The 12,776-nt window shown below is 43.4% G+C and overlaps 5 protein-coding genes across 5 annotated transcripts; 2 read left to right on the top strand and 3 right to left on the bottom strand.

Annotated features, from left to right (window-relative positions):
- Positions 1-43: 43 nt before the first annotated feature.
- On the top strand, positions 44-820 carry KLTH0B00286g (type 1 glutamine amidotransferase; the record flags this gene model as incomplete). Its single annotated transcript, XM_002551764.1, has 1 exon — positions 44-820. One exon carries the CDS (start codon positions 44-46, stop codon positions 818-820), a length of 777 nt encoding a protein of 258 aa, XP_002551810.1.
- Positions 821-1,523: 703 nt separating this feature from the next.
- Positions 1,524-3,296, bottom strand: KLTH0B00308g (glycoside hydrolase family 13 protein; the record flags this gene model as incomplete). The annotated part of the gene is made up of 1 exon (XM_002551765.1): positions 1,524-3,296. The coding sequence occupies one exon, from the start codon at positions 3,294-3,296 to the stop codon at positions 1,524-1,526; it is 1,773 nt and encodes a 590-aa protein (XP_002551811.1).
- Positions 3,297-4,467: 1,171 nt separating this feature from the next.
- Positions 4,468-6,168, top strand: KLTH0B00330g (sugar porter family MFS transporter; the record flags this gene model as incomplete). Its single annotated transcript, XM_002551766.1, has 1 exon — positions 4,468-6,168. One exon carries the CDS (start codon positions 4,468-4,470, stop codon positions 6,166-6,168), a length of 1,701 nt encoding a protein of 566 aa, XP_002551812.1.
- Positions 6,169-6,528: 360 nt separating this feature from the next.
- KLTH0B00352g (KLTH0B00352p) lies at positions 6,529-9,333 on the bottom strand (the record flags this gene model as incomplete). The annotated part of the gene is made up of 1 exon (XM_002551767.1): positions 6,529-9,333. The coding sequence occupies one exon, from the start codon at positions 9,331-9,333 to the stop codon at positions 6,529-6,531; it is 2,805 nt and encodes a 934-aa protein (XP_002551813.1).
- A 1,318-nt stretch (positions 9,334-10,651) lies between these two features.
- KLTH0B00374g (uncharacterized protein) lies at positions 10,652-12,556 on the bottom strand (the record flags this gene model as incomplete). Its single annotated transcript, XM_002551768.1, has 1 exon — positions 10,652-12,556. The coding sequence occupies one exon, from the start codon at positions 12,554-12,556 to the stop codon at positions 10,652-10,654; it is 1,905 nt and encodes a 634-aa protein (XP_002551814.1).
- Between the last annotated feature and the right edge of the window lie 220 nt (positions 12,557-12,776).

The raw sequence follows: 12,776 nt of genomic DNA on the forward strand, positions 1-12,776 counted from the left end.
ATTCGAAACTTCTTAATGTTAAAGATTCGAACCTCAATTGTCTATGAGTAAAATAGCAATCTTAAATGCCAACCCACCCCAAGAAGCGCTCAAGCGATGGGGAAGTTTTGCAGACATGGCAATAGAGATGTTTGAAGCGACCAAGGCAAGTTTTTTGAACTCAACAGTAGAATATGAGGTGTACAATGTTTACGAGAAAGACTTTCCAACAGTTTTAGAGCTTTGTAATGGAGACTATCTGGGGCTGCACATTACAGGGTCCACTAGTGATGCGTATGCGATAGATATAGAGTGGGTTAACATATTGCGTAAGCTTTTGCAAAACTTGCTTAAAAATGGAGCTCACCCGCCAATAAGTGGCATCTGTTTTGGTCATCAAATACTTGCTTCTGCACTAGGTTCTGAAGTCAGGCGTAATCCGAAAGGCTATGAAGGCGGTATAACACGCCTAGAAATCACAAAAGAGGCTTTAAAGCTCGGGCTATTCCAAAACTCAACAAGCCCGTTACCATCTTGCGAGTTCTACGCTTCTGAGTCTCACTCGGATTTTGTTAAGAATGTCCCTCATGGATACATCAATACTTTAACTTCTAAAAAATGCGACGTTCAAGGCCTCTATAAGCGGAATGTGGCACTTACATTCCAGTGCCATCCTGACTTTATCAGTGAGGTTTGCATCAAATGTAATGAGGGCACCTACAGCAGGGGCGAAATAAATGCTGATGAATTGGCGCATATGAAAGAAAGCGGTAGGCAACGCAACAACGACGGCAGGTTCTTTGCAACATATATTTGGATGCTTTTCACAAATGTTCTGTGATTCGGAATATGAACTTCCTCTCAAAACATAAATAGAGATAGATTGGAGCCTTGAAATAATACTGCATCGTGCGCACACTTTTCAAACAAAATTCTGATGAGCTCACCTATATATCTTTATCAGTTTTGAAGGCCCGCTCTGTATATTAGGCTACCAGCGGCTCAATTAGTATCAGTGAATTATTTGTTGTACGTTTTCGTAACCTCAATCTCTCACCGGACCCTCAAGCCGCAGGTTTCCCGAAAGCTTTTGAAAAGTCATCAATTCAAATTGTGTTCCATTCAATATCAAGCTAAATGCTTTCAAAAATGGGCATATTTTTGGTCAAAAGCTTGTTTAACTTCAACATTTGATAAAGATGCAAAAAAACAGAACAAGTTTTTTAGTATGAGAGTCCATCAATAAGTCCAAGTGTAATCAAGTGTTTGTCCTTGGCCGTTTTGAATTGAAAGCTGCTATTAAACTAAGCCACAAGTTTCAGGAGCATCAAATTTTGGACATCTCGACTCATCTTCAGGAAATATTTAAATTGAGTCTTCTATTTCACAATTCGAGACGGCTGGCCATCATTGCCAAAATGAAGACATACTACGCAGCTTTTCGCTTGATCTGTGGAACAGATTCTCACGCTATATTCAAGTTTTTCATTTACGTCATAAAATATATCATTTAATGTTACTGATCGATCATGTTGGGAAACAATTTAAGCAGATTCATTGATGTAAATTCTTCCTTCCCATGGTTTTAGGGTTTTGGAAGATGCGTCAACTTGGCCTTCGTCATAATTTCCGAAAGCCAGGGAGTATGAAACATCATTTGGAAATTCAAAGTCAACTTCGTCCGAACTAAAGTTCAATGTCGTGAACATCGTCTTCTTTCCATACTTCTTCGTAAAGCTGAACAATTTTTTATTTTCCAAGTCGACGAATTCAAAATCGTAGCCATAGACAGCAATGTCTTTATGTTCCTTTCTAAATTTTAAAGCTTTCTTCCAAAAGTTTAGAACAGAGTCAGGGTCTTTCTCCTCCGTTTCGACATTAATACCTTCTCTGAACGATTCATTCAAGTAGAACCACGGCTTAGCATCAGGGCCCGAAAATCCAGCGTTAGGCTCTTCGCCGCTCCATTGCATCGGTGTTCTCGCATGGTCTCTTGAAATTAGAGCGACTGCTTCTAAAAATTTCTTCATCTGCACAGAATTCTCACCGTGTTCCTCTTTGATCACCCTGAAGTTGTTTCTGATTTCAACATCTTCATACTTCTCAACTGGCCAGTTTTTGAAATTTATCTGGCCTAATTCCTGGCCCTGGTAGATATACAAGGTTCCTGTCAAAGCCGTCAACAATACAGAAAGCATCTTGCCAGAAACAACGCGGTATTTGGGAGAGTCATCACCGAACCTGGTAATTGAGCGAGGTTGATCGTGGTTCTCCAAGTACACAGTAGACCAACAGTCGGTTCCGTTTATGTATTCGAAGAGCTCCGCAAGTGATACTTTGAAATCCTTCAAAACAGCTGGAACTAAGTTGTAGCGGAACAATGGTGAAGTTCCGACATCTGTGTGAGAAAAGTTGAATAGTTCCCCCAGTTCATGTCTTGATGCGCTGGTGTACATCTTTTTCACTTCATTGGGAGCGTGTTGCATCTCGCCAACAGTCATTATCTCCCTCCCGTCTTTCACTCTGTCTCTCATGAATTTGTTCATTTCTTGGTGGAACTCGTGGATGCGAGGGCCGTTCAAAGTCAGAGGGTCGCTGGATTGCCACTCCGAGTCCTTGTCAACAATTGGAGCGTCGGGGAGACCTGGAACTTTCGAGTACAGACTTCCCACGTCAATCCGGAATCCGTCGACACCATGGTCAAGCCAGAATCCAACAGAGCTTTCATAAATCGCTTTTCTGCACTCCTCACTCTCCCAGTTCAGGTCAGGTTGTGTGGAGGCGAACAAGCGCAAGTAAAACTCCTGTGTTTTCTCGTCAAAGGTCCAGGCAGAGCCGCCAAAGTAAGATTTCCAGTTGTTAGGAGGTATTGGCGCTCCGTTCTTGTCGTAGCCCTTAGGAGGCCTCCAAAAAAACCAGTCGCGCTTGGGGTTGGTCTTGGAGGATCTGCTTTCCTTGAACCACTCGTGCTCGCTGGAACAGTGATTGATCACGAGATCAGTGATGAATTTCATGCCCAACTTGTGTGTCTTCTCGATCACCTTGAAACAGTCCTCGTTTGTACCGTACGTGGGCCACACCTTTTCGTAGTTGGCAATGTCGTAGCCCATGTCGTCTTGGGGCGAGTCATAGAACGGAGAGATCCAGATAGCGTCTGCTCCCAGCTCTTTGATGTAATCCAACTTGGAGTAAATTCCCTTCATGTCACCCCAGCCATCGTTGTCTGAGTCCTTGAAACTTGCTGGATAGATCTGGTAAACAGTGGCTTCTTTCCACCATTTGGGTTCAGTTTCTGGATGATTTGGCATAGAAACCATTTTTAATCTGAAAAAGATGATATGTTGAGTTGCGCGAAGTCAATTGCTGTTGAGCTACTGATCGATAATGCTTTGAACTTGTGAGAGTCTTGAATTTGCCAAAAGTGCCCCCTTTTATATCATTTGTTTAATATCTGTTTACATCAGTTGTTCCGGTCATTGTTGGCAAGTTTGTTAAAAATCCGGGGCATACCCCGAGGGCATACCCCGAGGACACCCCGTGTGGTCTCTGTGGCCACTAGAAAAGCCTGGGCGGCACGATTATGAACAAGAGGTTTTACGCACAGGGACGCGGAAAAACTAATTGAGGGGAAAAAAGTAATACTACCCCGCCTCGAAAAAAATGGAACGTGATGAGCAGTAAGAGGCGGTTCTGAGAATTTTAGAGGCGGAATACGTCTTTCCCGCGATTCTTGGGTAATCTTGTGGAGTGACGCCTGAAATGCCTGCGCATATTACAGAAGCTTTGCCCTGAATCATCTATCCACATTTTTCCGCACTATCGAGGGGCATTGTGTGGCGGACGGAAGCGTAAGATGGAAGGAAAGAGTGGAAGTATACGATGAAAAACAGAGTGGAAAAATAAAGACTGATGATTTCGGAGTATTGGGTTGATTTTGTGGGGCTCCAGATCCATAAGCTGGAGTGCGGAAATATTGCTAGGGTAACGTGTCGTACCCTGAGCCAGACCGTTTTTCCTAGGAACAGCTTTGGGGGCGCCTGCAGAATTGCTTGTAGGAATGGCGTTCAAACAGGGCTGCCGCGAACGCTCGTTCCAGTTTGCCAGGAACCAGGGCCTGCAGATGGCGGTCCAGATGCGCTGTCGCGGGTGTTTTTGCCGGCCCTTCAGGAGCCAAGATCGGATACGGCAGTTCCGCTACGCTGCCGTGGGTGTTATTCCAGATCCGTCAGGAACCAGGGTTTACAGATGGCAGTTCAGCTGCGCCGCCTCGAGTGTTTTCCCGACCCGTCGGGAGCCAGGATCGGAGACGGCAGTTCAGCCGCGCCGCCGTGAGTGGTTTTCCCGCCCGTCAGAGAGTAGGGTCTGTTAACGGTTGTTCTTCGGCGCGCCAGCTGCGTATAAATCGGGTGGTGTTTGCAGAAGTGTTACTTTCAGATTGGGAGATGCCATTGCTTAACTTATCCGTCCACTAAATCAATTATTACTGTCATGTCAGAGCCTGGAGTTAAGCTGGATAGGGTCTCGAGTAATCCAGTTGAGGGTAGCACAAAACCCGGTTCAATTTCGTCTCATGAGAAGCTAGATATTGAAAGAGAAAAAGATTTACACAACTTTCCTCCTCACGAAAACGATATTGAACTTCCTAAGCAGCCGCTTTCTCATTATTTTTCGATCTCAATTCTGTGTTTGATGATTGCTTTTGGAGGCTTTATTTTTGGCTGGGATACGGGTACCATATCAGGCTTTGTTAACCTTTCCGACTTCGTACGTAGATTTGGGTCTCGGAATTCTAAAGGCGTCTACTACCTCTCGAAAGTTAGGATGGGTCTGATCATATCTATCTTCAATATCGGCTGCGCTATCGGGGGCATCGTTCTTTCCAAAATCGGCGATGTCTACGGTCGTCGTATCGGCTTAATTTCCGTGACGATTGTCTACGTGATAGGGATAATAATTCAAATCTCCTCAACTGACAAGTGGTATCAATACTTCATTGGAAGGATTATCTCAGGTCTCGGGGTTGGTGGAATTGCCGTGCTTTCCCCCATGTTACTTTCTGAGGTTTCCCCAAAGCATATCAGAGGCATGCTTGTTAATTTGTACCAGCTTCTAGGAACTATGGGAATTTTTTTAGGCTACTGTACGAACTACGGGACCAAAAAATATACTGATTCTACTCAATGGAGAGTTGGCCTCGGTTTATGTTTTGCTTGGGCAATGTTGATGATTTCGGGCATGCTTTTTGTGCCCGAGTCTCCCAGGTATCTAGTTGAAGCTGGTAAGTTAGAAGAAGCCAAACGCTCGCTTTCAAGGTCAAATAAGGTTTTAATTGACGACCCAGCGATTGCAGCAGAGCTCGATGCTATCAGTGCAGGTGTTGAGTCTGAGCGCTTAGCAGGCGATGCTACCTGGGGAGAGTTGCTCTCAACAAAAACGAAGGTTATTCAGCGCGTAATCATGGGTATCATGATCCAGTCCTTGCAGCAGCTCACCGGTGATAACTATTTTTTTTACTATGGCACCACCATTTTCAAGTCTATTGGCTTGGAGGATTCTTTTGAAACATCTATCATCATAGGGGCTGTTAATTTCTTCTCTTCATTTATTGCAATTTACACAATTGAAAGGTTTGGTCGCCGTACTTGTCTGTTGTGGGGAGCTGCTAGCATGTTCTGCTGCTTCATTGTCTTTGCATCGGTTGGCGTTACAAAGTTGTGGCCGGAAGGTCCAGATCACCCTGGAATATCTTCTAAAGGCGCTGGAAATTGCATGATTGTGTTCACGATGTTTTTCATCTTCAGCTTTGCTACCACTTGGGCTGGATGCTGTTATGTTATTGTGTCGGAGACCTTCCCCCTGAGAGTTAAATCTAAGGGAATGGCGCTTTCTACAGCAGCTAATTGGATGTGGGGATTTCTTATCAGCTTCTTCACTCCGTTCATCACTGGTGCCATAAACTTCTATTATGGTTACGTCTTTATGGGTTGCCTGATATTTGCATATTTTTATGTGTTTTTCTTCGTTCCCGAAACCAAAGGATTAACTCTGGAGGAGGTCGATATTATGTGGCTGGAGTCTGTTCCTGCATGGAATTCTTCGTCTTGGGTACCACCAACTAGGAGAAGTGCGGACTATGTAGTTGACACGTCTAGTAAAAATTTCTTCTCGAAATTCTTCTCCAAGAATTAGCGAATCACAATTTCAGGCTGTAGAAGGAAGGCTTTGTTGCCTCGATTCACTAGCCTTCCCGAAACATTTGACTGAATGTTTTTATTCCTCAGAACAGACCCAAACGCTTGAGAAATTCATGTATATGGGTTGATAAGTCGTTGAGATAAACTTGTTTCGTGCTTAGAAAGCAAGTTAGGATCATCTTAACGGATGACCGTGAACAAAATCCCATGCTAATGTCCCTTGTTATTACGCTGCTTTTGTCACACGCTTTGATCAAAATCAATCCTCAATAAGATTACCCAAGAATAGAAAAAAATTAACAACACACAACTTCCACATATCGTAACTGCCTTTGACACTCAAACTTCGGCGAGATCAAAAAATACTAGGGAAAGATTCTCCAGAGTATTCATCCTCAAAAACTTTGAAGTAGTCAAGAATGTCAAGGCTAAATCCTTGAGCATCTTCGGCCACCTCCTCGGATAATTGTTCGTTGCGGTCGCTTAAGGATGATACATCATTGACTTCAGGTGTGTTTTCAGTGAGTTTCCAAAGCTCAAGACTTTCAAGAATGGTTTTGAAGCTTTCTAACAGATCTGAATCCATAGCTCCAAGAACGTTGGGATTGAACAAGTCGTCTTTTATAGCTTTAGACTCTTTGAATTTAAGACCCCACTTTAAAAAGATTCGATTTGCGATAGACTCGGGCACTTGCTTATAATTCTTTTCGTATTCCCAAAATCTGTTTGTAACTTCAGGCAACATATCTATGTCAACAAGGTGAAGCACATATTTAGCCATGCAGACCAAACGATAGCATGAGAGGAATCCTAGGCCCCAATTCGTAGATTGGAGAGAAATCAGAGATCTGAGAGCCTGCGCCAAGCTTTCTTTGACATTAACAATCATTTGTAGACTGTGAGAGCTATCGGAGTGGTCGTCTTTTTCATATAAAACTCTTTCGGACTTAACAGACATCTTAAGCTGGCGTTCCGCAAACGAAAGCTTGAACAGTATACTGCACATAGGTATTAAAGTCCGCAGCACTGAGTCTAGCGTTATTCGAGTAAGTGCATATTTGTATCGAGAAAATAGGGAATTTTTCTCCATATTGTCCGGAAGCTTTTTCAGTAGTTTAACTATTTCAAGAGAGCGACGAAATGTGAGTTTCAAATATTTCCGATAGTATTCAAGGTACCTATCGGGTTCGTTACGGCACAAATTCTCAAAATGGACTGTAAGTGCCATACTTATATTCAAAATGATAATCCGTCCGCGAAGGTTATTTGCATAAGTTTTGCAAGCACGAATGGCATTATAGTCAATTTCTGCCTTCGACTCAGCGCATTTAACAGTACCTTTTTCTGGGCATGAAAAACTTGAAATTTCTGTGATATCAGTGAGCGGGAAAAGTTGAGAAAGGGTGATTTCAGCTCTAGAAATAATAATTTCGATCTCTGACAACAAAATAGGCTTGTCTAGGGAGTTACACGCTGAGTTTAGTTTTGTCCATATCCTTCGAAGCTCATATTCCTTATGGGCAAACTCGTGAAGGCGCGTATCAAAACTGTTTTCTTGCCCTTCGTCTTGAATCACAGAAGACATGTAACTTTCTTTGTCCTCTCTGCCTCGCTTCAAGAAGCTGGACATGAGTGCATGAGTAGACTCTAGACTATTACCATTCAGAAGCAGTTCATTTGTTCTCACAGATACTACACCCATCCATAATTTGCGTCGGTAATTCAAAAAGGATGAATGAAACTGTGAAGACTCAACAAGCCTAGGGTACATAGAGGGATCATTATGAAGACCCAAGATAACAGAAAGATGAGATAAAGTGCCCAGCACCAAGGCTACGTGCGGTGGTAAACTGAAATTGACATCATCCAGATCATAAGATTGGTAGATCCACAAAAATAGAAGGCAGCAGAATGTGTTTTCATTAGGAAGTCTCAGGAAGTTCAAGGCATTGAGACATTTTTGAGCCAGAATTATAACATCATCTTTAATATTATTGTGCCCAAATATGTCGAGTTTTTTGGCGGTTGCCGATTTTAGTGGATCTTGTTGCATGTTAAGTGCTGCTTGCGATATTTTGAGGACGACGAGAAGAATAGCCAGATTTTCGAGCTTGTTGTGGAGAGCACTGGTGCCCAACATAATGTTGTATCTTTGGGAACCGTCACTACGTGCCTTTAGTACCTCACTCAAGACCTTTTCAAAAGAGGGAACATCAAGAAATGGATGTAGAGGGTAAACGGCCTCATAGAAGCAATCAAGCAAAAATCTAAGCGCGGCAACATCTGGTAATATATCTTGAATATTGGTTACAAGTGAAACAAGCTCGGCTGGATACGCAGACGTGGACCCGACATTGTCATCGAAGCTCCATGGATTTTGAAAAAACACAAGCTTTATAAGATCATTGCCGGCGCGTCGCCTGTTCATTAGCATGTTCGTCTTTTTTATCTCCTCCATAAATACATTAACCGGTATCTCTTGCGTACCTCTGCCTTCGTTATTCGAATCTTGACGTGAATTCAGTTTGCCATCGTAAGTGAATGACTCTGGATTGCCGTTTGCTGGGGCCGAGTGCATGCCAGTGAGGATTACACCGGTTACAGAACCAGCGAACGCACGAAGGAAGTGGTCGCGCTGCATCATGGCAAGGGCCGAGAATGGCTTGTGTAAATATCTCATTTGTTCATGTGCCACCATGGTATCTTCTGGATTTCCAAAATTGACGTAAATCTCATGGGCTGAGGCGCTAGTAGGAGCACGTCTTCCACTGCCGTCGGCATAAGCAAAAGTGGTGCCGTAGCCACAACAGCTTCCACAGCTGCATCGGCATCTGGTGGAAGCTTGGGGAAGTGCTAATTGCTCATCTCCAAGTGCTTCTGAATGCGCTTCGGATGTCGCCGCTCCGCTTTCACCAGGAGTTCTGCTTTCTGTAGTTGTTACACTTTCGCCTGTCCATATGCTAGTCTCGTCGCCTGATATATGCCAGTCTGCTGCTGAACGCGAGCCCGACGCGAGGTAAGTGCACGGAAGGCCAGTGTCGACACAACGGCTACAGCGTGGCCGCTTCTTGTCACATTTAATCTTTCTACGGCGGCACTCCTGGCACACGAACGAGGGCCGATTACGCTTTTGGATCTTGATAGGGTGTTGATGTTCCATAGCCCTTTCGTGCGGTTTGCGAGTTTCTCGTGCGATTCGGCGTTATCTCGTGCGTAAGTGATACCGACATCTTCAAATAAATTTTCCTAAAGTCAACAAATATGTGCTTGGCAGAAGCTTCTTTATATAGAGAGCGAACGTAACTTGATTCACCCAGCGCTAAACTTTGTGCTAAAAGTGTTGGCTTTAAAAGAGATTAAGGTTCTAAATTGCTGTGTTTACTAATGCAAAGTTAAACGTAGACTGTAATTGCTGGACTTTGGCATCGGATTAAAATGCTCTCCCCATACCCATTAAACACCGTCAGCAATACAAAAGATACCGTCCAATTGATAGGTTGCATCAGTTTTTTTGAAAAGAAATAGGGTTTGTGACTCTTTGCGTTGAACTTGGAGATGTAACGGATCCATGTTTTAGCTGCATATTGGGCATCAGGGGCTAACTTAAAAGCACAGCATCCATCTAAATCCTACTATTTAAGCTGGTTTTAACTTATTGTTGTCAACAAGCTTGTGTGGAATTAATAATTACACCAAGTTAACAATTTCGATACGGTACTTTCCTGTTTGCCTGACATATTAACAAAAATATAATCTGTTGACATGGCGTTAGTCGTGAGGGTTAGTGCCAGAAAATGAGATCCCAGACATTCCAAATGCTCTTTGTGGTGCGCGGCAATCGTTGGGATGGTTTCGACTATGAGCAGGCTTTCAGGAGTGAAAGGCAGATTATTGGATGCATCAATTGATATCCACTTTCTCTTTATCTAATGTGCGGCGCATGACATGGATCCTGTAAACTTGACGAAAGGTTTGAAGTTTGCTTTGAACTTTCTCGCTTGCTTAGCTGCATTCTGCTTTTAGTCATGGGCAACTTATAAGTGGCAAAATAAAGCCATATTTATGGCCAATAACTCTTCTTTTTTGGATTGTTCATTAACAGTCTGAAAAAACATGATCACTGTATAAAGAAGGACCAAAGCTGTCACTTTTTAACCAGTTGGTCCGTAATCAGTTTTTGAAACAAATTAATTAGCACACACAGCTATCTATATATATATATATATATATATGTATGTTGGTTCCCTGGTCTCCCCCAAAAACAATGTGGGCCGCTCTTCAATAAAATTTTGGTGTATTATTACTGGTGTATTTGCCGTAATCAGCGCTGCAACTTTTAAATTATTCCAGTTTTGAAGCTTCACTTCAGCACCTCTGCGCAATTAGATTGATTACATTGAGGGTTCCTTTAATTACTTTCGAGTGTCGTGTTTATAATTCTTCGAAATGAACATTGGTGAGCGCTAGCAACACCAAATTCAAAAGTGGCCGCGATTTCCTAGCAATTCATTCAAACTCAGGCATCTCAAAGCGCTGTCAATTACCAGTCTTTGGCGATCAGCATCATAGTGGGTTCCGGTTCCCGCATTCGGAGATCCGGGAACTGTCATACCCATAGGTGATGGTCCCCATGAGGGAGTATAACATATTTCATCCCATTTACAAACTTTTTCGCATCGGTAATGTAGCTCAATCCATCCTAAGTCTTCGATCAAGTCATCGATCTCTTGCTGAGCTCTCGTGACAGCTTGAGCTGCTTCAATTGAAGCCCCACTCTCCTTTCCCATATGAGAACGCACAATGGGTAATAAGAGCTCATTCACGTCGTAAATTGCGTCGACAACCTTTCTAACCACATTAACACTGGCGGACCAAACCAAAAAATCTGAGTTGGTCCGTAGGTCTTTCAAAGGTCTGACGTATTGGTAAACAGCAAATTCTCTGTCATTTCCATATTGGTTTTTGACGTCATCCTTGGCCTTGAATCTTAAAGAGAAGTTCAGTGTAATCGCAGTTGCGTTGATAGCTATATTTTCTGAAGAGGAATCATCTCGTTGTAATATTCCGCTCAACATTCTCAAAATTGGAGCAAACTTATCGACAACCTCATCGAAAACGATTTGCCAATCAGTGCTTTGGGACGCATCGAACCCTATACTCAGTACTTGCTCCAGGTCTTCAACGATTTTCAGCTGATTTTCCCATGACGTTCCGTCATTGAGTAATCTTCTGTTGTTGGGGTCTGGATTGATAACAGTCCTGTTAATACCAGTAACTAAATGCCTGTAGTCTAACTGGATTCTCCGTTCCCCTTTGTCATGAACAGCACCTGCGCGCAACCAATTAAAGCTTTTAACTCCGTAAAAGTTTTCCAAAACCTGCTGCCACGAGTCTTCTTTGTCAAGAAGAGCTTTTTGCTCATCTGTCAGGTCCTCTTCAATCAGGTTTCCGTCATCGTCCAACGGCCAGCCGTTCTCCTTCGAAATAACGCTAGGTGGTGGTAGGCCCAGATGTTCGCTAGGATTGACCAGTTCTAAGGCCGATACTAATTCAACGGCAGACGAGGAAAAGTTACATAGGACCACTTCAAATCCAACTTCAACTCTTATAATGCCGTCAAGACCAAAAGGCTTCCCCCATTCGCAGATCCTCGCGGCAAAAATACGTTCCTGCATACCTCCATTTTCGCCGTCGCCTGAAAGGTTGAGTTTCTTTTCAGCCACGTTAGAAAGTAACTCTTGGGTATCCATCTCACCCGTTTCTGTTTTTGCAGCTGACGCACCGTCAAGATAGAGAAATTTGTTCAAGTCTCTTGTAGCCCGATAGGTAAGCATCTTTTGCGAGCTTGTCAAACCTGGACCTCTTGACGGCTTATCAGGGGTATTTACTGAAGTATTACTCCCGCCGGGTTTCTTGTCACCCCCAGGCCCGCGCCCAGGACCACCACGACGCTTTTGTAAGGACTTTCTGCCGTAAGATGGCGACCTTAAGCCAAAACTGTAACTAAATTCATGGTCCATCGCTAACCATTCAAATGTCGTTGGAACCTTTGATCCGGCATGGTACATCAGAGTCCCTTGAGGTATGACTGCAGGAAAATAAGAAACTCCGACGGGATGAATGTCTGAGGAAGACTGCCTCAACGCTGCGCGAACTGAGTTAAAGAGAGCAGTGCTATTTTCAAAATCAAGCTTTCTTGTGTAATCCAAGTAGTTATCCCAGCGGATAAGGGAAACTGCAGTACTCGTTTCCTCGCTAGTTTTTGCTGGAGACGTCAGGCTTGACAATATATCATTGGTTTGGAAGAGTCTTGAGGACGAGAAAACTAACAGAACGAGTATTCCGCCAGCTGCAACTAAAAAGCTCAGTCGCCTCGTCTGCATTATGAACTTGTTCTACTAAGCATTTTTCGGAAGATTTATTCCAAGTATTGGCAATCGGACCCGATATTTTAATATACGGCGTACTAGGAGGAGCTCCAGCCTCCTTTTTCATGGCGTTATGTGGGTGCCATAATTTTTTTCCATATAGGTACCGAGCTTCATGTTTATCTTTTTTTTTTTTCACTGAGGTTACTAAGATCTTGGCATTCTGCCATTCATT

The sequence above is a fragment of the Lachancea thermotolerans genome (genome assembly GCF_000142805.1).
Source record: "Lachancea thermotolerans CBS 6340 chromosome B complete sequence".
NCBI classification, from domain to species: domain Eukaryota; kingdom Fungi; phylum Ascomycota; class Saccharomycetes; order Saccharomycetales; family Saccharomycetaceae; genus Lachancea; species Lachancea thermotolerans.